Raw genomic sequence first — 27,723 nt, 5'->3', positions numbered from 1 at the left:
TCTTCCAAGACAGAAATTGCAACTCTGAAGATGCTGCTGGTTCAAAGGGAGGAAGAGTTAATTTTTCCAGCATGAAGTTGAGGTCCCATGCAGGCACTGGTGGTTTCCTTGGAGGGTTGATGTTCTTTATACCTCTTAGAAACTGTCTTAGCAATGGGTGAGAAAATACAGGCGGATCAGTGTTATATTTGACAGATATTGCTGAAGCATGTATTTTTATGGAAGAATATGAAAGGCCATTGTGGAGCATTTCAGCCAAGTATTCCAGGATCTGTGGAATGCTCATCACTGATGGGTCTTGACCCTTTTTGCTGTTCCAGATAAGAAATCTCTCCCATTTTGCTGAGTATGTTTTTCTAGTGGAAGGTCTGCGCGCCTCCAGGATGATATCTTTTACTCTTTTGGAAAGTGTATCCTGAGTAATAGTCATGGAATCTTCCAAACTGTCAGCTTCAATGTTTTCAAGTTGGGGTGTAGTGTCCTGTAATTGTGCTGTGTCAGAAGAAGTGGCCATTGAGGAAGGAGCCACGGATTGGTGTGTGTCAAGCTCCGTAGCAGTGGGTACCAGTGTTGTCTTGGCCAGTCTGGAGCTATCAGTATGACTTTCGGTTGCTCTGTCTTGATCTTTAGTAACACCTTGGTCATCAAAGGAAGAGGTGGGAAGGCATATAGTGTTAGAGAGTTCCAACTGAAGGAGAGAGCGTCCACCTTCCATGCTTGAGGATGGTATGTCCTTGTGCAAAACTTTTTCAGATGGTGATTGAAGTGGGAGGCAAAAAGATCTATATCCGGCCTTCCCCATGCTTGAGCTATTTGTACGAAAATGTCTGGATGCAACATCCATTCGTGTGGATCCATGATGTTTCTGCTTAGGCTGTCCGCCAGAACATTGTCCTTCCCTGGTACAAACTGGGATTGTAGCTCTATTTTCAGTTGTAGGGAAATATCCCAGAGATTCATTGCCAGTCTGCAAAGAGGGTAGGAATGGGTACCTCCTTGCTTGTTTATGTACCACATAACTGTGGTATTGTCTGTCTTTATTAGTAGATGGCCCTGATGCATGAACTTTTCGAAGGCCTTGATTGCATGCATCACTGCCAGCATTTCTTTGTGGTTGATATGCAGGTGCTTTTCTTTTTGTGTCCATTGTCCTTGAATGCATCTGCCCTCCATGTGCGCCCCCCATCCATGGTCTGAGGCGTCTGTTGTTATGGTTTGACTTGTATGAGGCTTGCTGAAAGGCAGACCTTTGTTTATTTGGCTTGCTTGAGCCCACCACAGAAATTCCTTTTGAAGGCATGGAATGAGTGGGATCCATGTATCCAGGCTGTGGCTGTGCTGAGACCATAGACTTTTTAGATACCATTGTAGTTTTCTCATATGCAGCCTTGCATGTGGAATCAGAAGAATGCAAGATGCCATGAAACCCAGGGCCTGCAGGATTTTCCTTGCAGTCATCTGGGTGTGTGTTGCCAATCTTCTGAAGTATTCTGGTAATTGTTTTTCTTTTGTCAGAAATGCCATCTGGGTGTTTGTGTCCAGTGTGGCACCCAGGAAAGGTATTTGTTGGGATGGTACGAGACTTGATTTCTGAATATTGACTGTGTATCCCAAGGCCTGCAGTAGGTGAATGACATAGTCCAAGTTTTTTAACAAGGCTTGTTGGCTGTCCGCTTGTATAAGGCAGTCAGTCCAGGTAAGGGTATATTTGTATCCCCTGAAGTCTGCAATGTGCAATTACTGATGCCAGGCATTTCGTGAACACTCTGGGCGCAGTAGATAAGCCAAAGGGCAATGCTGACAATTGATAATGCTCTGAGCCTGCAAGAAATCTGAGGTACCTTCTGCAACTTTGTCTGATTGGGACATGCAGGTATGCCTCCTTGAGGTCCAGAGTTACCAGCCAAGACCCCTTGCCCAGCATGGGAAGGAGTTGCTGTAAAGTCAGCATTTTGAATTTTGGCACAATAAGGTAAGTATTCAGTGCGGACAAGTCCAGAATGGGTCTCCATTGGTTTTCTTTTCTTGGAACAAGGAACAGTCTTGAATAAAATCCTTGTCCTTGTTCTGCAGAAGGAACCTTTTCTATTGCTCTTATTTGAAGTAGGTTTGTTATTTGTTTGAGTGCCTCTGCCCTTTGATTTGGTGGCAGGTTTGGCCTGCCATGTCTTGTTGGCAGTGTATGAAAATGGAATCTGTATCCTTTGTCTATTATCTCCAGTATCCATTTGTCCTTTGTAATATTGTGCCAATTTTGTGAGAATAAAGATAATTTTCCGCCCAAAGGTGCTTCTAATTGAGCCCTGGATGGTGGAGTCAAAGTCAAGTCATTGAGATTGTCCTGGCGGAGCAGTGGAAGGTCCTGCCCCACCTCTCTGGTTCGGAGGCTGCCATTGACGTCCTCTATAGGAGCCTCGAGTTTGCCCTCTACCTCTGCCACGTCTGTTTTTGCCTCTCTGAAATTTGTCTGTGTCAGGAAAGGACCAATGCTTAGAAGGCCAATTCCTGCTGAATCTTGGAGGCTGTACCTGGAGGAAATCTTTGACTGTTTGCACTGATTTTGCCTTTTCCTCTGTTTTCTTTAAAACCTCTTGTGCAGTAGCATCAAATAGCTTATGTTTCTCTAGTGGTGCGTCCAAAAGCTTAATTTTCACATGGTCTGGCAATGTTTGTTCCTTTAACCAAGCATGTCTGCGTATGACCGCACCTGTCATTGTTGCTCTACATGAAGCTTCCAATGCATCATATCCACACTGAAGGAAATGGCTGCTAACCTGCTTAGTATTATGAACCAATTCCTGTAACCCCTTTCTATCTAATGGTTCAGGGGAAGCCAGTTTCTTTTGCAAGTCATCCCACATGTATTCCTGATACTGAATCATATGAAATTGACAATTTAATGCTCGCATAGAAATGGTGGAAGATGTATATACTTTCTTGCCCCACCTTTCTAAAGCCCTAGAATCTCTTTCCGAAGGGAGTGGGTTCTTAGCAGTAGTGGAGGAAACCCCTTTAAGCCCCTGAGAAATAGTTTCAGGGTCAGCAATATGGCCCTTGAACAGAAATTGATGTGTGTCTGGGACCCTGTAGTACCTGTCTGGCTTGACAGGAGCAGGGGGGAGGGAGTCAGGGGAGACACTAGATTCTAAGTACACATCATCTAAAACATTTAAAACTGGAGGAATAGCTAAGGGTCTATGCTGAGGTAGCTTTAAAAATTCCTTAACCTTTTCTAGAATCTGAGTATTCTTGGCCTTGCCATTTGAAGTGTTCCCTCATGGAATGAAGCGTTTCCCCAAAGGAAAACTCCTCAGGAGGAGAAGCAGAGGGAATAGATTCCTCCGCATCAGAATCCTCGTAGGCCGGGAAGGCCTCCTCCTGGTAGTCTGAATGTGCAGAGTCACCTGAGGCCTCATCGGAGGACTGGGAGTCTACCTGCTCAACCCTAGGCCTCTTGTCAGAAGGCTGAGAGCCTCTATCTGGATGAGGCTGTGAACCCCTAATTAAAGAAATAAGGTCCTCAGCTAAACTTAAAATTTGAGAACAAGAAGTGGATCCCAGAGAAACAGATCTTGGAGGGAGAGACTTAGCCTGTTTGGCAGCCTTAGCACGTGTGAAGGCCTTAATGGACATAGACACTGGAGGCCTGGCAGCCCCACATGCTGGAGTAGTCTTATCCACTGAAATGGTGTCAGAAATATCCTGGGCTACGGTCTCAGAGGGGAGAACAGAAACCGGCACCGGGCTGGCCTCCGGTACCGAAGTAACCGGTGGAGCGGTGTCGTCGGTCTGTAGCGGTTGCGAAACCGGCTCAGAAGAGACCGAGACACTCGCGGTAGGCCTAAGCGTGGTGTCAGCCGAGACCGCGAGTGTCGGTCCTTATCCTTCTGTTTTTTAGGTAAATGTGCTGTCGGAAGCTCCGACGGCATGATATAACAGAAATCTTTCCCAAAATAATCCTGTGCAAACTCTGACCGATGCCTAAGAGTGCGTTTATTGAAAGAGGCACAAGCTGCACAGGCCGAGACGTTGTGTTCTGGGCCTAGGCAGGGTAGGCAGTAAGAGTGGAAATCCTTATGAGGTATTTGTTTCTCACAAGTTAAACAATTATTAACTTTTTCACTTTTATCTGACATCGGCTGAGGCAAGAAAAGGTCCCCAAAGGGGTACTTAGCTTTTTTGAAGACTTCAGTAGCTGAAAACACAGGAGCTGGTCGACCGGCACTTGCGAACTGCTTCTGCTTCGGGCACCACGCGGCAAGAAAGACTGAGGAAGATGGTGTCGGCTGACGTTTTTATACCCCAGGCGCTCTGACGTCGGGGAAAGGGCGACATCAGCCGACGCCGGACCCAGACTTTGGAATCCGGCCGACCGAAGGGCTGCCTGAGGCAGGACAACCCCAAATGTTAGGACTGCAGTTGCATCCTTGAAGGACATCCTCATTACGGGAATTATAACTGTTTTATCATGAGAAACCTATGTAATACACTTCTGTCAACCAAGATATTTTTGGTTTATTTTCCTTTTGTCTGGCCCATATACTAGTTAAACTATGAAAAATGTTTATAACCTCCCTAGATAACTTTCAAACAATAATGCTACGCTGGACTTCCTAGATGGCTGCACAATGATCAACAGCTTAATTTCAAATCTCCCAGTGCGAAAGAAAGTAAGAAATAACAGCAAATGAAATTATCACTTTGGGAAACATTCAATTACTGCACGCTGCCTGTATGCAATAAAAGAAGAAATTTAGAGAACCAGAAAGAAAATCAATCAGAAAAGGTGGTGAAGTGAAAACACTGGCTGGGAAGACGTCTGCAGCTGTTCAGCAAAAAAGCATGTCAAGCTTCAGCTTTGGTGAAAGACTGCTTCCAGTAATTTACAGGAAAAAAAAACAGTGCTTTACATATTAAATCTGATTACATCTTTGTAGCCCCTCAGTGCTTACCTGCAGCAAAGCTCTGCTGATAAACAGAAGACGAAGTAGGGCTTGCACACTCATTTGAAGCTTCTGTGACAAGTGGAGAGGCAAAGCTCACCAGAACATTGTAGATGCTGAAAAAGAAAAAAAATTAATAAATCAGCTAGTCCATGAACATATGAACCAGTCCAAAAGAAGACCAACTGTTTTTTATATCTTACCTTTCACTCTGTGTTTTCAGTTCCTTCAGGACAGGGGTGATTTCCTGCAGCATCTCCACATGCTCCTGACTGCGGACCTGTCCCATGGCCTGAACTACTGTTAATAATACAGTCTGGATGTTATCTTGCCATGATTTGTATTCTACCAAAAAGTGACGGACACTGCCTTCATACGGAATATCTTCATTATCTGCCAATGCTGCTTCTTCATCCTGCAGTAATACGGATCAATTTCTAAATGTTACTTTCACTGTTAATTTAGCAATCTCATAAGACTGTTACAGATGAACCACACATTTTTAGACAATTAAAACCAGGCCCAAACTATGCCTTGCTGCAAAAACAGTTAAAGTACAATTGCTCAACCTCTTGAAATCAATCCCATTTCAAATGGGTTCCTAAAGCATCGATCCTTCAACTACCGCTTCTCTCCCCATACTTTTGAATTTTGTTTGGTCAAGTGTTAACCCATTTCAATAAAATCTTGCAATTCAAGAATCTCTTGTCTTTTGCTCTTGTTGCCTGGTAACTGCTTTTTTGGAAAGCACCATTACGTAGTTAGCAGCTGTGCGTGACCATTTACCTACTCTGGATTAGAAAAATACTATACGTGCTGTCTTCTACTCCCCCAAGCTCTTCTGCACTAGCTAGTGATCTGATCTCCATCAGCTGCCAGTGGACTGGCTAGATTTCTGAGGTCTCCTGGTGGCAGCTCATCTGGTCTTTGTGCATCAACTTTTTTAGGGGCCGTCAGTTTTCCCTCCAGGTCATCTCTCCCTACTCTGGCTCTGTCCATTATTTTCCCTATTTTATACTCCTCCCCCTCCTGAGACTACATTCCCTTCTCCTTTCCTTTTTTGAAAAGTTAAGCAACACACACATTCAATACCTCTGCCTTCACACCTAGGGTGCCAGGAAGAAAAGTAAAACAGTTCTGTTTGACACTTAAAAGTGAATTTACAAAACTATTTGATATGATTTATATACAAAAATCTAGATTATAGGATCCCTGAAAATTCCCCATACTTCATGATGGTGGACCTTGGAGTTTATATGCATAAGTAGCAGGGATGTGGGTGGGCACAGCCACCTGCAAAAAAGTATTTAAACCATTACAGCTGTTTAGGAGCTTTCATTTTTTTGGCTGGCAGTTTGCATCTTTTTGACGGCACTTTTAAGTGTCTAACACAAACACCTCATGCTTTTGTATCAGAGCCTTTTCCCAAGTCTTCTGTGGTCTCCTTTTCATCTTTGCTCAGCTTGGCCAGTTCTGTCAGTTCTTTCCTCCTTTTTTGCTATGTACCAAAATTAAAAAAAGGAAAAAAAAATTTGTTTCACTTTCTGATACGTCCTTATCTTTTCCTTCCAAGTTCTTCCTCTACGGTTGTCATTTTTGTTGCCCTTCTGTTAGCTTTCTTGTAGTGTGCCCTCTTAAACCTTTCATGGGCCCTATCTTCTGCCCTAAATGTAAGCCTCACTTTCTTATGCAGCTACACTGGACTTCTGTTGTTGCCTCTTCCTCGCACCTTTGTACCTAGCCTAAAGTGCAACATCTTTTCAATACATTCTCAGTCTTCTAACTCAGCCTTGACAGAATTTCCCACCACATCATAAGCTATTCTCCTAAAATCCACACTACCACCTTTGTCTTTGTATTCATAATACAGTAACGTTAGACAGGGGAGGGTGAAGTGGGTGGCTGCCCAGGGGGGCACAAGCTGTTAGGGGGAGTGATACATACTGCAAAAAAATTGCAGACTGGGCACGAATGTAGTATCTGCAGTCATTAAAGCAAACCTGGCCGATATCATGGCTGCTTAAATGTGTTTATTTGCTTTTAGTGCGACTGTACTTTACTAACTGTAGCAAAGAGTGGAGGACCTTTTTCTTTGGTCATCAACTACTTTGAGAACATCATTATTTTTGGGGTGTTGACAAGGATCTGCATAACACTACTAATGCTTAATCAAAAAGTTATACTGGTAGCATAGGTGAAAACAAAAAAAAGTTATGTACTCCCCATAACGTTCCATGTTTGTTGTCCATGATCTCGCCTTCTTTCTTGCTTGTTGGGTTAAGGAGCCAATACTCGGCGGCCTTCTAAAGCTCAAGAACTGCCACTGGCTCTAGGCTAGACCCTATCCCAGCATGTGAAATTTACCCAGATCTCATTTGTGATAACCCATAACACCAGACTAAACATATATATGTATATATGTATATATATATATATATATATATATACTACACACACAAATGTATATATATATATATATATATATATATATATATATATATATATATATATATACTACACACACAAATGTATATATATATATATATATATATATATATATATATATATATATATATATACACACACACACCCACACAAATATATATATATATATATATATATATATATATATATACCTATCGGTACCAGCAAAACAACATTAATAGACCCTAAGCCTATCCAACTCAGGCAGGAAGGGAATCATATCACATATAACCAAATACCAGATAATTCCTCTCAATCCTCCAGGAAGGGGGAAGGGATGCAAGAAAGAAGGCGAGATTATGGACAGCAAACACGAAACGTTACGGTGAGTACATAACTTCTTTATGTTATGTCGTCCTTATCTCCCCTTCATTCTTGCTTGTTAGGACAGCAGGTGGCTCACGGGAATAAACTCTTCAGAACAGTGGAACCAAAGGATGCCCCGTTCCGGAGGCCACATCTACCTTGTAATGAGAGATGAAGGCATAAGGATTAACCCAAGTAGCTGCGGCACAAATTGAGTCCAAAGGCAGTCTGGCCTGAAATGCCACAAAGGTAGATAATGCTCTAGTGGAATGTCCACAAATTTTTCCTGGTGGTAGTTTGCACTTTGAGCTATAAACATAAGTGATGGTGTCCGTAAGCCATTTCGATATGGTTACTTTTGAGACTGAAGTACCCTGTTTTCTGAAAATGATATAAACAACTGGTCGGATTTTCTGAATTCTTTTGTCCTGTGCACATCCAGTTGGTGTTTATATTCTGCCTTGCTGCCATGACTAGGGAAGAAAACAGGGAGTTCTATTGACTGACTTAAATTTGACTCAGAGCAAACTCTTGGTAGGAAGGAGGGATTGGTTCTGAAATAACCTCTGTCTTTGTGAAAAATTAAATAAGGGGGATGAATGGAGAGAGCTTGTAATTCTGATACCCTCCTAGCTGAGGTAATGGCAGTCAAAGACTGTTTTCTAAGTCAAGAACTTCAGAGAACAAGTAGCAGCTGGTTCGAAAGGAGGGAGAATCATGGAGGCTAGAACTAAGTTTAGATCCCAAGGAGGAGGTGGTTCTCTTACTAGAGGTCTCAAGAGGATAGTATCTTTTAGGAAAGCTTTGCATAACCTGTGGGACATAATGTTGGAACCCATTTCTCCAACATTCTTGGAAATAGCAGCCAGCTGAACTCAAATGGTGGCTGCAGCTGCCCCTTGGTTACAAGTCTCAGTTAGGAATTCCAGAAAATTCAAAATGGGTGCAGTAAGAGAGTCAATATGGTTTTTGGCTGCCCAATAAGAGAACCTCTTCCATTTGCTGGCATAAATCTTTCTTGTTGCAGATTTGTGAGAAGAGATCAAAATGTGACTTACTGCTGGGGAAATGTCAGGAAGCCTGGTTAAGACGGGAAGTGGAGAAACCAAGCTGTCAGCTTGAGGGTCTGAATAGGAGGGTGGAGCGTTCCTGACTGATGTGCCAGGAGATCTGGAACTGGGTCCAGGATTAAAGGCTCTTCCTGGAGATGGCGACATAGGAAGGGGAACCAAATCTGATGAGGCCAGTAAGGGGCAACGAGAATTAGCTTGCAACTCAGCAACTGTGCTTTCTGAAAAACTAAGGGTATTAGAGGAAATGGGGAAAAGGCATAAAGAAGCCCTGGGGGCCAATCGTGAACAAGTGCATCCCTGGGCAACTGTCCCAGTTGGGGGACCAGGGCAAAATAGCTGCTGCATTTGGTATTGATGGATGTGGCAAAAAGGTCGCAGCAAGGCTGGCCCCTTTTGCGAAAAATTTGACTCGCAATTTCCTGCTTCAGGGACCACTTGTGTTGCATCAGAATTGCCCTGCTTAGCTTGTCTGCTATCAAGTTGGATTTCCCCGGAATGTGCGTTGGAAGCAGAAAACGCTGATGACACCCACCCACTTCCATACTCTTGGAGCCTCTCGACACAAGGGATAAGATTTGGTTCCACCTTGCTTGTTGATGTACCACACTACGGACATGTCTGTTTGAACTGCAATCGTCCCCGTTGGTAGTGAGTCCTGAAGTGTTTGCAACGCCAGAAGCACCACTCGCATCTCCAGGATGTTGATGTGCAAGTGGTACTCGGGTTGCTGCCAAGTTCCTTGAATAGTCTGTCCCAAATAATGCCCCCCCCCCCAATCTGGGAAGCATCCATGGTCACTGTGGCTACTGGTTGGGGAAGGATGAATGGCCTGCCTATCGTTACGTGTGTAGACTGAAGCCACCATTGTAAATCCTTTTTGTAGGTCTCTGTGATGAGAATCTGTGACATAGATAGATTCTGCATGGACCACTGAGCAAATAGAAGCCAATGCAATATCCTCATATGGAAGCATGCCAAGGGAAAGTACAGTTGTGTACACCTACCATAAATGTAGATGTTACAGTGTCTTCACTGTTGTAGTCATGACTGTAGGGCTCTCCCCTGCCAGCAGGCAGTCCTCGGTCGGCCAGAATCCCAAAGTCTGGGTCCGGCGTCGGCTGTTCAACCATGCTCCCTGATGTCAGAGCGCCAGGAGTACAAAGCTGACAGCAGACGCCATCTTCTCCAGTTTTTCTTGCCCCAGATGTCAGGAGTCCCAAAATGAGAAAGGTCCCATATCCTTTGCAAATACACCTCAGAAGAATGGTGAAAAAAGGAACCACACAAAGGTAAAAATAAGAGGGGACAGGAGAGAGGGAAACCCAGACTGCAACAGTGAAGGCACTCGAACATCTACATTTATGGTAGGTGTACACAACTGTACTATGTTCATCGTGTTTCACTGTTGCAGTCATGACTGTAGGGTAGAATCCCAAAGCAGAATGAAAGGGAGGCGGTCATAAAGTAGAAGGGGTGGCTAAAAGGCCCTGCAAAACTGCAGAGGCAAAGCCTGCCCTAGACTTAGAGTAGACAGGTAGATTGTAGTGCTTAGAAAAAGTATGCACTGAACTCCAAGTTGCAGCTTCCAAAATGTCTTTGGTAGGAACTCCCCTGAGGAAGGCCGCAGAAGTGGCAGCAGCTCTGGTGGAATGAGTCCGTATACTCCCTGGGATTTGCTTTCCATGGTGTGAATAACAAAATCTGATTCCATGAGCAATCCATTTAGAAATGGTCTGTTTTGAAATGGCTTTACCTTGGGAACTTGAAGCATAAGAAACAAACAATTGTTCTGATTTTCTGATGTCCTTGGTTCTATCCAGGTAAAAACGTAGTAATCTGTGTACATCCAAGGAATGTAAGATCCTTTCCCCTTTATTTTGAGGAGTGGGGAAAAAAGTTGGCAAGTGGATAGTTTGATTTAAAGCCACTTTGGAAACCACCTTAGGCATGAAGGTAGGATTAGTCCTCAAATACACCCTGTCTTGATGAAAAATAATATAAGGTTCCACAGCCATGAGCTTGTAACTCAAACTCTCCTGGCAGAGGTTAGGGCTAACAGAATGGCTGTCTTCCAAGATAAAAACTTGATGTCAGAAGAAGCAGCAGGCTCAAAAGGAGGCAAGGTTAGTTTTTCCAAAACATAGTTGAGATCCCAAGCAGGAATGGGAGGAGATCTAGGAGGTTTTAAGTTCTTAGCTCCTCTGAGAAACTAGCTCATGAGCTGGTGGGAAAAGATTGGAAGGTCTGTATTATAATGAGCGGAAATAGCAGATGCATGTATCTTAATGGAAGAGAAAGAGAGACCCTTATGTAAGAGATCTGTCAAGTAAAGTAAAATTAAAGGAATGTTCGGAAGAAGAGGATCAGAATCCTGAGCCTGCATCCAGGAACAAAATCTTTTCCATTTTCCTGCATAAGATTTTCTAGTGCTAGGACGTCTGGCTTCTAAAATGACATCCATAACCTGCTTGGGTAGGAAAGAAGAAATCAAAGGCCCTGGATTAACCAGGCCGCCAGGCTGAGAGTTCTGACATGGGAGTGTAGAACCTGACCCTGATGTTGGGACAGAAGGTTCGGAGACTGAGGTAAAACCCAAGGGGGCTCCAGACATAAGTTGTTTAGAGTTGGGTACCAAAACTGTCGAGGCCAATTTGGGGCCAGCAAGATTATCATCTTGGGCTTGTCCTGTTTTATCTTTAATAATACCCGTGGAAGAAGAGGAAGAGGCGGAAAAGCATATCCCAAGAGGTTTCTCCAATTGAATGACAAGGCATCCACTTTCCAAGCTTCTTTGTGGAAAGTCCTGGTGCAAAAATTCTGTAGTTGATGATTGAGATGGGATGCAAAGAGGTCTATGTGAGGACATCCCCAGACTGCTATCATCCTGAATAATTTGGTGTCCAGCATCCACTCGTGTGGATCCGAAAGGTTTCTGCTCACACTGTCTGCCAGGAAGTTTTGCTTCCCTGGTAGAAACTGAGCTTGAAGGTCCAGATTGCAAGCTAGAGCTGTGTTCCATAGATCCAAGGCTAGTCTGCAAAGGGGGTAGGAATGAGATCCCCCTTGCTTGGTTATGTACCACATAACTGTGGTGTTGTCTGTCCTTTTTAGTAGTTGTCCTGGTTGTAGAAGACTCCTGAAGGCCATTAGAGCTTTCTGAACGGTTAACATTTCCTTTAAAATGATATGCAGGTGCTTCTGATCCTTTGTCCAAAGGCCCTGCAGACAGTTGCCCTGAAAATGGGCCCCCCAAGCATAGTCCGTGGTTAGAATTTGAGTGGCAGGAGGCAGACAGAAGGGTTTTCCTTTGTTTAGAGTACATGCCCTGGACCACCAAAGGAATTCCTTTTGAAGACAAGGAAGGACGGAGATCAGTATTTCTAAACTGTGGCAATGCTGAGACCATACACTTTTTAGGTGCCACTGTATTTTCCTCATGTGTAGTCTTGCATATGGTACGAGAAGGATGCAGGAGGCCATGTAACCCAAAGCCTGCAGGAATTTCCTTGCAGATAGCCGAGTTAAAGTTGCCAAGGTTTTGAAAGTTGAAGCCAGCTGTAATTGTTTTTCGGATGTCAGAAATGCCATCTGGGTTGTGGTGTTTAGAAGAGCACCCAGAAAAGTTATCTGTTGTGAGGGTTTCAAATTTGACTTTTTTATGTTTGCAGAGAATCCCAGGAACTTGAATCCTTGCTGTCTGCCTGAATTAGACAATCGTCCAGATAAGGGTAAATTTGAATTCCCTTGAGTCTGCAGTAAGCTACTACTGGAGCCAGGCATTTGGTGAAGACCCTGGGCGCAGTAGACAATCCAAAGGGAAGAGCAGAGAATTGAAAGTGCCTCGATCCGGCCTTGAACCGGAGGTATTTTCTGCATTCCCGCCTGATGGGAATGTGTAAATATGCCTCCTTTAAATCCAAAGTTACCATCCATGCATCTTTGGACAGCATTGGAAGTAGCTGCTGTAGGGTAAAGCATCTTGAATTTTGGAATCTCTAGAAAGGTGTTCAAGACTGACAGATCCAGAATGGGTCTCCATGAATTTTGCTTCCTGGGGACTAGAAAGAGCCTCGAGTAAAAACCTTGTCCCATCTCTGAAAGTGGAACCAGTTCTATGGCTTTCACAGCCAAAAGAGCTTCCACCTGGTTTAAGGCCTCTGTCCATTGATGTTTTGGAAGGTCTGGCCATCTGCTTTTCCTTGGCAGGGTATGAAAATGGAATTTGTAACCTCTTGAAACCACATCCAGAATCCACTTGTCTTGGGTTATACGAGTCCAATTTTGATAAAAAAAAGAGAGTTTTCCTCTGAGAGGGGCTTCCAGGCAAGAAGTTCCTGCAGCCCAACAGAGGGAGTCATTGAGTTTGTTTCCTATGAGTTTGTGACCTGTCCTCTCCTCCCCTAGGGGTGGAAGCAGTCCACTGTCTTGGTCTATAAGAAGCTTGTATATGAGGCCTTCCTCGGGAGCGTCTATATCTACCCCTCTGAGGCCTGTCTGAAGTGGGAAAGGACCAGTTTTTAGAAGGCCAATTCCTGCTAAAGTGGTTGTACTTGTAAGAAATCTTTAACTGTTTGCATGGATTTCGCCTTATCCTCCATCTTTTTAATCACCTCTTCAGCTTTTGATCCAAACAAAACATTATGCTGAACAGGAGCATCCAATAATTTAGCTTTTACTTGTTCTGGCAAATTTTGTTCCTTTAGCCATGCATGCCTTCTAATAACTGTGCGGAGGCAGCCCTACAAGAAGCCTCCAAGGCATCAAATCCACAGTGTAAACCATGCTTCCCAACTTGTTCTGTGGCATGCAATAAGTCATGTAATTCCTTATCATCTGCACAGGCAGAAATGGAAGTAAGCTTTTGTTTTAAAACAGACAAGAGAAATTGCTGGTATTTCAGCATATGAAACTGACAGTTTAAAGCCCTAATGGATATAGTAGCAGAAGTGTACACTTTTTTGCCCCATCTTTCTAAAGATCTAGAATCCTTTTCAGTGGGAATGGGTTTTTTGGCAGAAGCAGCCTTAACTCCCTTAAGACCCTGAGAAATGGTTTCAGGGTCAGCAGTAGGGTTCTTGTATAAAAACTGGTGGGAATCAGGAACCCTGTAATATCTATCAGGCTTAACAGGAGCAGGAGGAAGAGAGTCAGGGGTCAAGTTAGCCTCCGAAAAAGCATCATCCACAATATCCAAAAAGTACAGTTTTGTACCTACCATTAATGTAGATGTCCGATAGACATGCAACGGCAGTCATAACATGTGGGTTGTCCTGCCTCAGCAAGCCCTCGGTCGGCCGGATTCCAAAGTCTGGGTCCGACGTTGGCTGATGTCGCATTTCTCTCCGACGTCAGAGAGGCTGGAGTACATAAGCATCAGCCGACGCCATTTTCTTCAGTGTTTCTTGCCCCAGATGCCAGGTGCCCTCCAAGGAAGGCTGTAATCAAATTGGAAGACAAAACAGGATTCCAAACCAATAAATGAGCAATAAAACAAATACACCATAACAGATATCCCCAGCTAAGAGTAACAGGGATAGGAGTGGACCCTAGGCATAGAGGGGTATGGAGGGAGGGAAAATCCGACTGCAGTTGCATGTCTATCGGACATCTACATTTATGGTAGGTACAAAACTGTACTACGTCCTTCAAGAATGCAACTGCAGTCATAACATGTGGGTAGAATACCAAAGCTTAGCTGGGGGAGGAGGAATGCTCTAGAAAAGAGATGGTGTGGCAATCAAACCCTGCAGGACTGCCGAAGCAAAGCCTGCTCTGGATCTGGAATATAGAGGGAGATTGCAGTGTTTGGAGAATGTATGCACGGAGCTCCATGTAGCAGCTTCTAGAATGTCTTTGGTAGGCACCCCTCTTAAGAATGCTGTAGAGGTGGCTGTAGCTCTGGTGGAATGTGGTCTGACATTGGCTGGAGCAGTCTTTCCATGAAAGGAATAACAGAATCTGATGCAATGTCCAATCCATTTAGAAATAGTCTGTTTTGAAATTGCTTTTCCTTGGACTGCAGGGCGTAAGCTACAAAAGTTGTTCAGACTTCCTACTGGCCTTGGTTCTGTCCAGGTAGTATCGAAGTTGTCTGTGAATGTCCAAGGTATGCAACAGCCTTTCCCCCTTATTCTCAGGATTGGGGAAGAAGGCAGGCAGATGAATGGCTTGATTTAAAGAAACCCTAGATACCACCTTTGGCATAAAAGTAGGGTTGGTCCTTAATGAAACCCTGTCTCTATGAAAAATAATAAAGGGTGGTATTGCCATTAGGGCCTGTAGCTCCGAAACCCTTCTTGCTGAGGTGATTGCCAACAGGAAAGCTGTCTTCCATGAGAGAAATTGCAAGTCAACTGAAGCTGCTGGCTCAAATGGAGGTAGAGTCAGTTTTTCTAAGACAAAATTGAGGTCCCAGGCTGGCACTGGGGCCTTTCTTGGTGGCTTAATGTTCTTGATTCCCCTGAGGAATCGTCTTAGTAAGGGGTGAGAAAAAACAGGAGGATCAGTGTTGTATCTAGCTGAAATAGCAGATGCATGTATCTTTATGGAAGAATATGAGAGGCCGTTCTTTAACATATCTGCCAAATATTCCAAGATGAGTGGGATGTTCAACAATGATGCATCATGTCCCTTGCTGGTATTCCAATTGCTGAATCTTTTCCACTTTGCTAAGTAAACCTTTCTGGTGGATGGTCTTCGAGCCTCTGTTAGTATCCACTGAACTTCTTTGGAGAGAGATAAGCTGAAGTTATTTATGGGATCTCCCAGGCTGTTAGCTGCAGTGTCTGAAGATTTGGATGCAGTGTTTCGAAATTGTGTTGAGTCAAAAGTATAGGCCACTGGGGGAGGGCCCACCTCCTGGTGTGACATATGCTACGTAGTATTGGGTACCAGTGTTGTCTTGGCCAATCCGGAGCTATTATGATTCCCTTGGGCTTCTCTGCTTTGATCTTTAGTAGTACTGAGGTCATCAGTGGCAGAGGTGGAAATGCATAGATTGCTAGGGAGTTCCAGTTGAATGAGAGGGCATCTATTTTCCAAGCTTTGGGATGGTATGTCCTTGTGCAAAATTTTGGTAGAAGATGGTTGAGGTGAGAGGCAAATAGGTCCACTTCTGGCTTGCCCCATGTCGAAGTGAGTTGTCTGAAGGCCTTCGGATGTAACCTCCACTCGTGTGGATCTGTGAATTTCCTGCTTAGGCTGTCCGCCAACACATTGTCTTTTCCTGGAACAAACTGGGATTGTAACTGGATGTTTAGGCTCAGTGATTTCTCCCAAAGCTGCATTGCCAGTCTGCAAAGGGGGGTAAGAGTGGGTGCCTCCCTGCTTGTTTATGTACCACATCACAGTGGTGTTGTCTGTCCGTATCATTAAATGGCCTTGCTGGAGTTGGTGTTGAAAGGCCTCGATGGCATGCATTACTGCCAGCATTTCCTTTTGGTTTATATGCAGATGTGTTTCCTTTGTAGACCATTGTCCTTGTATACACCTGCCTTCCATGTGCGCCCCCCATCCAAGGTCTGAGGCGTCTGTAGTCATGGTCTGTGTTATCTGTGGTTTTTTGAATGACATACCTGTGTTTTCCTGGCTCACCGAGGCTCACCATAGGAATTCCTTTTGTAGGCATAGGATGAGTGGTATGATTGTCTCCAAGTTGTTGCTGTGTTGAGACCAAATGCTTTTTAGGTACCAATGAAGCTTTCTCATGTGTAGTTTTTTTAATGGAACCAGTAGAATGCAGGATGCCATGTAACCCAGGGCCTGTAGGAAACTCCTTGCAGTCATCTGGGTGAGTTTTGCTAAACCTTTGAAGTAATGAGTTAACTTCTCTTGCTTGTCTTCTGTCAGGTAAGCCATCTGACAGGCTGTGTCTAGTTTGGCTCCTAAAAAGATTATTTGCTGGGATGGCTGCAGTCTTGACTTTTGGAAGTTGACTGTGTATCCCAGAGCTTGAAGTAATCGTATGACATAATCCAGGTTTTTTGTCATCAATTTGTCGTCCGCTTGTATGAGGCAGTCGTCCAGGTACGGGTAAATTTGTATACCCTGGAGCCTGCAATGAGCAATTACTGGAGCCAGGCATTTTGTAAATACTCTGGGCGCAGTAGATAAGCCAAATGGCAATGCTGAGAATTGATAATGCTCTGGCCCTGCAAGAAATCTGAGGTATCTTCTGCAGCTGTGTCTGATAGTGACATGCAGGTATGCCTCCTTGAGGTCCAGAGTAATCAGCCACGACTCCTTGCCCAACATGGGAAGGAGTTGTTGTAGAGTCAGCATTTTGAACTTTGGTACTATGAGAAAGGTGTTTAATGCGGACAAGTCCAGCACTGGTCTCCATTGAGATTATTTTCTTGGAACAAGGAACAGTCTTGAATAAAACCCCTGGTCTTGTTCTTGTTGTGGAACTCTTTCTATTGCTTTCATTCGAGTCAGCAGAGTGATTTGCTTGATAGCCTCTGCCCTCTGATTTTGTGGTAGGTTTGGCATGCCTTGTTTTCTTGGTAAGGTATGAAAATGAAACCTGTAGCCTCGGTCTATAATGTCCAAAATCCATTTGTCCTTTGTCAGTCTGTGCCAGTTTTCTGCAAACAGAGATAATTTCCATAGGGAGCTTCTAGTTGTTCCCTGGTAGGCGGTAGTAGAGGAAAGTCATTGAGTTTGTGGTTGTGGGGCAGGTGAAACCCCTGCGTCACTTCTTTGGTTTCCTGGCTGCCATGGTCGTCCCCTGTAAGGGCCTCTGTATTGGCCTCTTCCTCAGCCACGTCTGTTCTTACCCCTTTGAAACTTTTCTGGATTAGGAAAGGACCAGTTTTTTGAAGGCCAATTCCTACTGAATCTGGGGGTTGAACCTGGAGGAAATCTTTCACAGTCTGAACTGATTTTGCTTTTTCTTCGATGGTCTTTAACACATCCTTAGCATTTGCACCAAAAAGCTTACTCTTTTCCAAAGGTGCATCCAGAAGTTTTGCTTTTACATGATCTGGTAGAGGTTGATCTTTTAACCAAGCATGTCTACGAATCACTGCCCCTGTCATAGCTGCCCTACATGAAGCTTCCAGTGCATCATATCCACACTGCAGGAAGTGATTGCTTACTTGCTGAGTGCTATGTAAAGCTTCCTGCAAAGTCTTCCTGTCTAAAGGATCAGGAGAAGCTAATGTTTTTTGTAAATCTTCTAAGAGATAATCCTGATATTGTAACATATGAGAAAGGCAATTTAAAGCTCTTATAGATAAGGTAGTGGATGTGTAAACCTTTTTGCCCCATCTCTCTAATGACCTAGCTTCCCTGTTGGAGGGCAAAGGATTTTTTTGAGGTGGAGGCTGAAACTCCTTTAGGCCCCTGTGAAATAGTTTCCAAATCAGCAGTATGGGCCCTGAATAAATGGGAATGAGTTTCTGGGACCCTGTAATACCTGTCTGGCTTGGCTGGAGCAGGAGGAAGAGAATCAGGGGTAGCACTAGAGTCGGAATACAAATCATCCAGAACATCAAGAACAGGAGGAATAGCTAAGGGCCTGTGCTGAGGCTTCTTAAGGAAAGTCCTAAGGCATTTCCTAGAATCAGAATATTCCTGACCTTGCCACTTGAAATGTTCCCTCATGGTGTGCAGAACTTCCCCAAAAGAAATATCCTCAGGAGGGGAGGCCGAAGGGATGGAATCTTCTGCATCCGAGTCCTCATAGGTCTGGAAGAGCTCTTTCTGGCTATCAGAGTGGACAGAGCCCTCAGAACATTCATCTGAAGGAGTAGGGTCAAAGGGTTCAACCCAGGGCCTTTTATCAGGAGGAGGCTGGGATGCTCTGTCAGGATGGGCCTGTGAACCTCTAATCATGGAAATTAAATCAGCAGCCATGGACATAATTTGTGTCTCCGGAGTCGGCTGAGGTAAGGATTTAGAAGTAATATGCTTTGTTTTGCTGGCTGCCTTAGCCCAAGTGAAGGCCTTAATAGACATGGCCATAGGGGGCCTAGCAGCTCCACGTGCAGGAGTGACCTTGTCTACAGCAATGGTCTCGGGCATTTCCTCGGTTTCGGTATCCGGATGAAAATCTATAACTGGTGTTGGAGTAATGTCTGGAATCGAAGTCGACGGTAATGCGGTGTCTTCGGTTCAGAGCGGTGGAGAGACAGTCTCTGAGGGAAACGGAGCACTCGCGCTAGGTTTTGGCATGGAGTCGGTGGTAGACGCGGGCCGAGGATGTCGGTCCCGGTCTTTATGCTTTTTGGGAGTTTGCGATGTCGGAAGATCCGACGGCATGGTGTAAGCAAAATTATCGCCGAAGAAATCTTCAGCGAACTCCGCCCGGCGCCTGAGAGTGCGCTTGTTGAAGCGAGCACAGGCTACACAGGCGAGGCGTGCGTGGTCTGGGCCCAGGCAAGGGAGGCAGTAAGAGTGGAAATCCTTATGAGGTATTTGTTTACCACAAAAGACAATTTTAACTTTTTCAGTAATTTCTGACATCGGCTGAGGCAAGAAAAGGTCCCCAGCGGGTGCTTAGCTTTTGATGACCGGTATCATAGAATACAGGAGCTGACCGACCGGCACTTGCGAACTGCTTCTGCTTCGGGCACCTTAGCGGCAAGAAAGACTGAAGAAAATGGCGTCGGCTGATGCTTATGTACTCCAAGCTCTGGCGTCGGAGAGAAATGCGACATCAGCCGGCGTCGGACCCAGACTTTGGAATCCGGCCGACCGAGGGCTGCCTGAGGCAGGACAACCCACATGTTATGACTGCAGTTGCATTCTTGAAGGACATCAGGAGGAATAGCCAGGGGTTTATGTTGGGGGAGAAGAAGAAAATCCCTTAGTCTTTTTTTAGATTCCGAATACTCCTGTCCTTCCCAGTGGAAATGTTCCATCATTTCATGCAAAGTTTCCCCAAAAGAGAAATCCTCAGGGGGAGAAGCTGAAGGAATGGATTCCTCAGCATCAGAATCCTCATAAGGAGGGAAAGAATATTCCTGGTCAGAAGAAGAAACTGAAGAAACAGAAGCCTGATCAGAGGAATCATAATAAACATCCTGCCTTGGCCTTTTAACTGTCCTTGATTAACTACAGCAGAAGTTATCAAAAATGCTAAAAATGTGGTCAGCAAATGTGCCCCATTACTCTAAGGACACTCTCCCAAAAGGTATCAAATGCCCAAATTCTGGAGGAGAGAAACACTTCTTCATAAACTCAATGCAACTCCCATACTAAAAAGTTAAAGTTGAAGGTTCTACAAATAAAAGCAAGACTGTCTCTAGCTACACTGCCAAATAACACAGATTTATTATACTGTAATACTGTCTAGCTCCAGCTCTGACAGCATATGGTCTTCACCTTTGCACATAGTGCTGTCACACCATTACACAGTGATGGGCTGCAAATCAGTTAAGCAGGTATGCTGCAACTGAATGGATTCTTCTACTTGGGTCTCTTCACTGCAAAAGCAATAGTAACACTCTCCAGTGTGATCAGCTGGTGATCAAAATGCAAAATAAAATACACATCTGTAGTGACAGTGAATACAATTGTTTTTTGTTATATTCTTGTTTTATTAAACTGCATGTTTTGAAGTCAAAGGGGATTGAAAAAATAAAACAAGAGTGAATAAAAAGTAGTATTACCTTTGCCATGGCTTTAAGCAGATGCTTGACATCACTCAGTTGCCTGTTGTGACTTGTAAGTACAGACTTAATGTTGTCTACCAATGTCTGTATGGTTTCAGAAACTGTTTCAATCTGCTGCTCCTTCTCGGCCTGTACTGTCCTCTGAGTTGACATCTCTTGGGTCAGTTGCTTATGTGCATAAGCAAGCCATTCAGTACTCCCAATAGGATGTTCAAGGTTTGCAGACTGCAGAAAATGAACAGTGTAGTTATTTTCTAAAATGAACACAGTGTACAGTTATTTTCTAGAAGTCAAAACTTGTTTGCAATATAAAGCCAACATATATTTAAAGCAATATAAATATTGCTGACAAAATAAGTCTTTCATTCATACTTCTCAGTTGTCCAGAATATCCCAGACTGTGACTCACATTTTTGCCCTGTTCCTTTAGATTTTCTGGTAAATAACTGAAGATTATATTCAGGCAATAATATCAGTGATTAGAGATTCATAAATCTTATTCATAAAATGCATGTTGATGCAAAACCTGTTGTGTTACCTTTTTGAGTGAATTAGAGTAATACTTAATCTATCCCTGATTTTGAGCCTCTCTCTCATTATTATGGCTTTGTCCAGAATTCTTGAACACTGAAAGGTATGCTTTCACTGCAACAGTTTTCTGGCAACATGTAATACAACATTAAAGCAATGTAATATACTGTGAAATGCACAGACACGGTCAAATGCACTGACTTTTTAAAATATTTTAGCATTTTAACATATGGGCAATGGCATCCAGCAGCCACAAAATTCCTCAATAGTGACCCAGAAAACTCTCCGTGTCAGATTACCCATCTCTAGTTCACACCCATACATCCTTATGGTGTCCAGAACTTTTCTGGGCCTGGCTTTTTTAATCAAGTAAAATCCAAAATTCACAAGGAATCACAGGAAAACCACCACAAGGTACTAGCGTAAAAAACGTTTAATTTTCGCTTTCATAAACACTTCTTCAGAATACACAGACACAAAGTACGCTCTAGCATTTAAATACTTAAGTGCAATAAGCAATAAAACCATTAAATGCAACTAATTAACAAGCCTATTTGAAGTTAAAACATTTAAAATTTAACTCTCTAATTTCCTATTCCTTAGACAACACGATGTTAATGTGTTCATTCAAACCAGGTAGGCTGTCTGCCCCTAATTTAATCTGCCAAAAAACTTCCCTTGTTTCAACTTGATTTTTGAGGTTACCACCTCTTATCTATTTTAACTTGTTCTAACAACGTGAAACAAAACTTCTTAAAATTATTACAATTAGTAGAATGCTTGAATGCATTATTCTTGTCCTTCCTTTTAACAGCACCTAAATGTTCTTTAATCCTATCACTTAGATGCCTGGTAGTCATCCCTACATAGAAGGAATCCCAGCCAGAACATAAAGCAAGGTAGATCACCCCCTTGCTTCACAAGTATACCTATGTTTAAAAATATTATAATTCAAATGTGACATCATAAACGGTCTCTTATAAATGCATCTACAACCAGAACACCCGTTGCATTTATAAGTCCCTTTGTTCTTATTACTTGTAACAGAAGGATCTTTGGTGTCGCATCTAACATTAGTTTAAGAAAATGAACCTTAGTGTATACAAATTCTGGTCTATTTCCCAACACTTGCCCAAGATATTTACGGCTGCTAATAATTTTCCAGTTATCAGAAACTATGTTTCTGATTGAGAAAACAAAGCAAAAGGTCGATGCTATGCCAAAATCCAGCAAAACGTTAAAAAATGCAGTCCAAAGTAAAACGAAAAAACGTTGCTGGATACTGCTGGTTAGATAAAAACACAGTTTATTTTCATACAAGACAAACAGTATGATATTAAGCTTTTCGGACTCTGACCCTTCTTCAGATAAAACTTCATCATTTAACAGTTCTATTTAAAAAACAGTATAGCCAATCGAAATTCAATAAAAAACCCGCCTTTTACTGAGTGTGGGCTTAAGGGGGACCACATCATTTAGCCCTGGATCCCTATGCGCTGTCAATTCCAGGATCCATCTAGATTCAGCCAATTCTGTGATTTGTTTGATATCACCCCCCCCTACTGGTTAGCTTTAAGTTTACAATTACCCTAAATGTAAATTTATGTGTAGGGTGATCTCTTATATGCCTGTAAAAATATGCCTCTAAAAGTATCTACAAACATTTCTAACGATAGCCGTGGAACTTTAGAAGAAATTTTGTCATTAACATTATTATTAACAGTGAAACCTTCTTTTAAAATAGATGGAAAACACTCGTTTCTCTTATCTATAATTTCTCTCAATGTCTTTTCTAGTAATTGTAATCGATAATTTTAATCTAGAAACACCTTAGTAATATATTCCACTTCTTTTCTAAAAATTTCCTCTTCGCTAATCATCCAGGAAACTCTACTATATTGTCCCCTTTGTATATTACGCTTTATATATCCAGGATGATTATTTGTCCAATGTAAATAGCTGTTAGGAAAAAAAGTATTTTTCTGAAAATGCTGCTGTTAAATTGTTTAAATTCTGGATCCCAAGTTAATTTAATGTCCAGAAAATTAACTATATAACCACTATTAACTACTGTAAAATCTAAAAAAGTGGAAGTACTACTGTTTCAAATATCTGGACAAAAAGTGGAAGATCTACTTTGTTGGGATGGTACAAGTCTTGATTTCTGAATGTTGACTGTGTATCCCAAGGCCTGCAGTAGGTAGATGACATAGTCCAAGTTTTTAACAAGTTGTTGGCTGTCCGCTTGTATAAGGCAGTCGTCCAGGTAAGGGGTATATTTGTATCCCTGAAGTCTGCAATGTGCAATTACTGATGCCAGGCATTTCGTGAATACTCTGGGCAGTAGATAAGCCAAAGGGCAATGCTGAGAATTGATAATGCTCTGAACCTGCAAGAAATCTGAGGTACCTTCTGCAACTTTGTCTGATTGGGACATGCAGGTATGCCTCCTTGAGGTCCAGAGTTACCAGCCAAGACCCCTTGCCCAGCATGGGAAGGAGTTGCTGTAGTCAGCATTTTGAATTTTGGCACAATAAGTTATTTAGCGGACAAGTCCAGAATAGGTCTCCATTGGTTTTTCTTGGAACAAGGAACAGTCTTGGAATAAAATCCTTGGCCTTGTTCTGGAGGAACCTTTTCTATTGCTTTATTTGAAGTAGGTTGTTATTTGTTTGAGTGCCTCTGCCCTTTGATTTGGTGGCAGGTTTGGCATGCCTGTCTTGTGGTAGTGTATGAAAATGGAATCTGTATCCTTTGTCTATTATGTCCAGTATCCATTTGTCCTTTGTAATATTGTGCCAATTTTGTGAGAATAAAGATAATTTTCCGCCAAAGGTGCTTCTAATTGAGCCCTGATGGTGGAGTCAAAGTCAAGTCATTGAGTTGTCCTGTGAGCAGTGGAAGGTCCTGCCCCACCTCTGGTTGAGGCTGCCATTGGCTCTCTGTAGGAGCCTAGTTTGCCCTCTACCTCTGCCACGCCTGTTTTGCCTCTTTGAAATTTGTCTGTGTCAGGAAAGGACCAATGCTTAGAAGGCCAATTCCTGCTGAATCTTGGAGGTTGTACCTGGAGAAATCTTTGACTGTTTGTACTGATTTTGCCTTTTCCTCTGTTTTCTTTAAAACCTCTGCAGTAGCATCAAATAGCTTATGTTTCCAGTGGAGCATCCAAAGCTTAATTTTAACATGGTCTGGCAATGTTGTTCCTTTAAGCCAAGCATGTCTCTATGACCCTGTCATAGCTGCTCTACATGAAGCTTCCAATGCATCATAACCACACTGAAGAAATGGTGCTAACCTGTTGTAGTTATGTACCAGATCCTGCAACTTTCTATCTAGGTTCAGGGAAGCCAGTTTTTTGCAAGTCATCAACATGTATTCCTGGTACTGAATCATATGAAATTGACAATTTAATGCCTCATAGAAAGGTGGAAGATGTATATACTTTTTGCCCCACCTCTCTAAAGCCCTGGACTCTTTCGAAGGGAGTGGGTTTTAGTAGTGGAGGAAACCCTTTAGCCCTGAAATAGTTTCAGGGTCAGCATATGGGCCTTGAACAGAAATTGAGTGTCTGGGACCCTGTAGTACCTGTCTTTGACAGGAGCAGGGGAGGGAGTCAGGAGACACTAGACTAGTACACATCATCAAACATTTAAAACAGGAGGAATAGCTAAGGGTCTATGCTGAGGTAGCAAAATTCCTTAACCTTTTTCCTGAATCTGAGATTCCTGGCCCTGCCATTTGAAATGTTCCTCATGGAATGAAGCGTTTCCCCAAAGGAAACTCCTCAGGAGGAGGCAGAGGGAATAGATTCCTCTGCATCAGAATCCTCAGAGGCGGGAAGGCCTCCTCCTGGGTCTGAAGATCACCTGAGGCCTCATCGGAGGACTGGGATCTACCTGCTCAACCCTAGGCCTCTTGTCAGAGGAGGCTGAGAGCCTCTGTCTGGATGAGGCTGTGAACCTTAAAGAAATAAGGTCCTCAGCCAAACTTAAAATTTGAGAACAGAAGTGGATCCCTGAGAAACAGATCTTAGGAGAGACTTAGCCTGTTTGGCAGCCTTAGCCCGTGAAGGCCTTAATGGACATAGACACTGGAGGCCTGCCCACATGCTGGAGTAGTCTTATCCACTGAAATGGTGTCAGAAATATCCTGCAGGTCTCAGAGGGAGAACAGAAACCGGCAGGCTGGCCTCCGAGGGAAGTAGCGTGTCGCCGGTCTGTAGCGGTTGAAACCGGCTCAGAAGAGACACTCGGTAGGCCTGCGGGTCAGCCGGGACCGCGGTGTCGGTCCTTATCCTTCCGTTTTTAGGTAAATGTGCTGTCGGAGCTCCGACGGCATGATATAACAGAAATCTTTCCCAAAATAATCTGCAAACTCTGACCGATGCCTAAGAGTGCTTTATTGAAAGAGCACAAGCTGACAGGCCGACGTTGTGTCTGGGCCTAGGCAGGTAGGCAGTAAGAGTGGAAATCCTTATGAGGTATTTGTTTCCCAAGTTAAACAATTATTAACTTTACTTTTATCTGACATCGGCTGAGGCAAGAAAGGTCCCCAAAGGGTACTTAGCTTTGAAGACTTCAGTAGCTGAAAACACAGGAGCTGGCGACCGGCACTTGCGAACTGCTTCTGCTTCGGCACCACGCGCAAGAAAGACTGAGAAGATGGTGTCGGCTGATGCTTTTATACCCCAGGCTGGACGCCGGGAAAGGGACATCAGCCCGGACCCAGACTTTGGAATCCGGCCGACAAGGGCTGCCTGAGGCAGGACAACCCATATGTTAGGACTGCAGATGCATCCTTGAAGGACATCATGGGAATTATCCGTTTTATCTGAGAAACCTATGTAATAAACTGTCAAAAGATAGGTTTATTTTCCTTTTGTCTGGCCCATATACTAGTTAAACTATGAAAATGATAACCTCCCTAGATAACTTTCAAACAATAATGCTACGCTGGACTTCCTAGATGGCTGCACAATATCAACAGCAATTTCAAATCTCCCAGTCAGAAAGTGAAATAACAGCAAATGAAATTATCACTTTGAAACATTCTTACTGTGCCTGTATGCCAAAAGAAGAAATTTGAGAACCAGAAAGAAGTCAATGTGAAAAGGTGGTGAAGAAAACACTGGCTGGGAAGAGCCTGCAGCTGTTCAGCAAAAGCATGTCAAGCTTCAGCTTTGGTGAAAGACTGCTTCCAGTAATTTCAGGAAAACAGTGCTACATATTAAATCTGATTACATCTTTTTACCCCTCAGTGCTTACCTGCAGAAAGCCTGCTGATAAACAGAAGCAAGCAGGGCTTGCAATAACCATTTGAAGCTTCTGTGACAAGTGGAGAGGCAAAGTCAAGAACATTGTAGATGCTGAAAAGAAAAAAAGCTAGTCCATGAACATGGAACCAGTCAAGAAGACCAACTGTTTTTATATCTACCTTTCACTTGTGCAGTTCCTTCAGGACAGGGTGATTTCCTGCAGCATCTCCACATGCTCTGACTGGGACCTGTCCCATGGCCTGAACTACTGTTAATAATACAGTCTGATGTTATCTTGCCTGATTTGTATTCTACCAAAAGTGAGGACACTGCCTTCATAAGGAATATCTTCATTATCTGCCAATGCTGCTTCTTCATCCTGCAGTAAAATGGATCAATTTCTAAATGTTACTTTCACTGTTAATTTAGCAATCTCAAAGAGTGCAGATGCCACATTTTGACACCAAAACCAGGAAACTATGCCTTGCTGCAAACAGTTAAAGTACAATTGCTCAACCTCTTGAAATCAATCCCATTTCAAATGGGTTCAAAGATCGATCCTTCAACTAGCTTCCCATACTCTTGATTTTGTTTGGAAGTGTTCCCATTTCAATAAAATCTTGAATTCAAGCCTCTTGTCTTTGCTCTGTTGCCTGGTAACTGCTTTTTGAAAGCACCATTACAAGTTAGAGCTGTGGTGACCATTTACCTACTCTGGATTAGAAAATACTAAGCTGTCTTCTATAAGCTCTTCTGCACTAGCTAGTGATCTGACCCATCAGAAGTGGACTGGTAGACTGAGGTCTCCTGGGCAGCTCATCTGTCTTTGTGCATCAACTAGGGGGTTTTTAGGTCATCTCTCCTACTCTGGTCTGTCCATTATTTTCCTATTTTAAATCTCTCCTGAGACTACATTCCCTTCTCCTTTCCTTTTGAAAAGTTAAGAACACACACAATTAATACCTCTGCCTTCACACCTAGGGTGTGGAAGAGTAAAAAGTTCTGTTTGACACTTAAAGTGAATTTACAAAACTATTTGATATGATTTATATACATCTAGATTATAGGATCCCTGAAAATTCTCATACTTCATGAGGTGGACCTTGAGTGCATAAGTAGCAGGATGTGTACAGCCACCTGCAAAGTATTTAAACCATTACAGCTGAGGAGCTTATTTTTGGCTGGCAGTTTGCATCTTTTTGAGGCATAAGTGAACACAAAACTCATGCTTTTGTATCAGAGTTTTCCCAAGTCTTAGGACTCTTTTCATCTTTGCTAGCTTGGCCAGTTCTGTCAGTTCTTTCCTCCTTTTGCTATGTACCAAAATTGGTGTTTCACTTTCTGATACGTTATCTTTTCCTTCCAAGTTCTTCCTCCAGGTTGTCATTTTGTTGCCCTTCTGTTAGCTTTCTTTGTAGTGTGAAATTTCATGGTATCTTCTGGTAAATGTAAGCACTTTCTTATGCAGTACACTGGACTTCTGTTGTTGCCTCTTCCCAAGACCTTGTACCTAG

General features: G+C 43.2%; 1 protein-coding gene across 1 annotated transcript in view; it reads right to left on the bottom strand.

Annotated features, from left to right (window-relative positions):
• LOC122817306 (serine/threonine-protein kinase SMG1-like) overlaps nt 1-27,723 on the bottom strand; it is a gene marked incomplete in the record, with an annotated part of 2,898,779 nt that overhangs the window by 83,388 nt on the left and 2,787,668 nt on the right. Inside the window, 3 exon segments of the mRNA XM_044090530.1 lie at nt 4,953-5,059; nt 5,147-5,358; nt 20,422-20,649. Coding sequence (XP_043946465.1) covers nt 4,953-5,059; nt 5,147-5,358; nt 20,422-20,649 — 547 coding nt within the window.

Source organism: Protopterus annectens, chromosome 12.part0 (assembly GCF_019279795.1).
Source record: "Protopterus annectens isolate FY-2018-M chromosome 12.part0, PAN1.0, whole genome shotgun sequence".
In the NCBI taxonomy this organism is placed as follows: domain Eukaryota; kingdom Metazoa; phylum Chordata; order Ceratodontiformes; family Protopteridae; genus Protopterus; species Protopterus annectens.
Note: the sequence above shows the minus strand (reverse complement) of the source record. Positions and strands in the feature narration are given on the sequence as shown.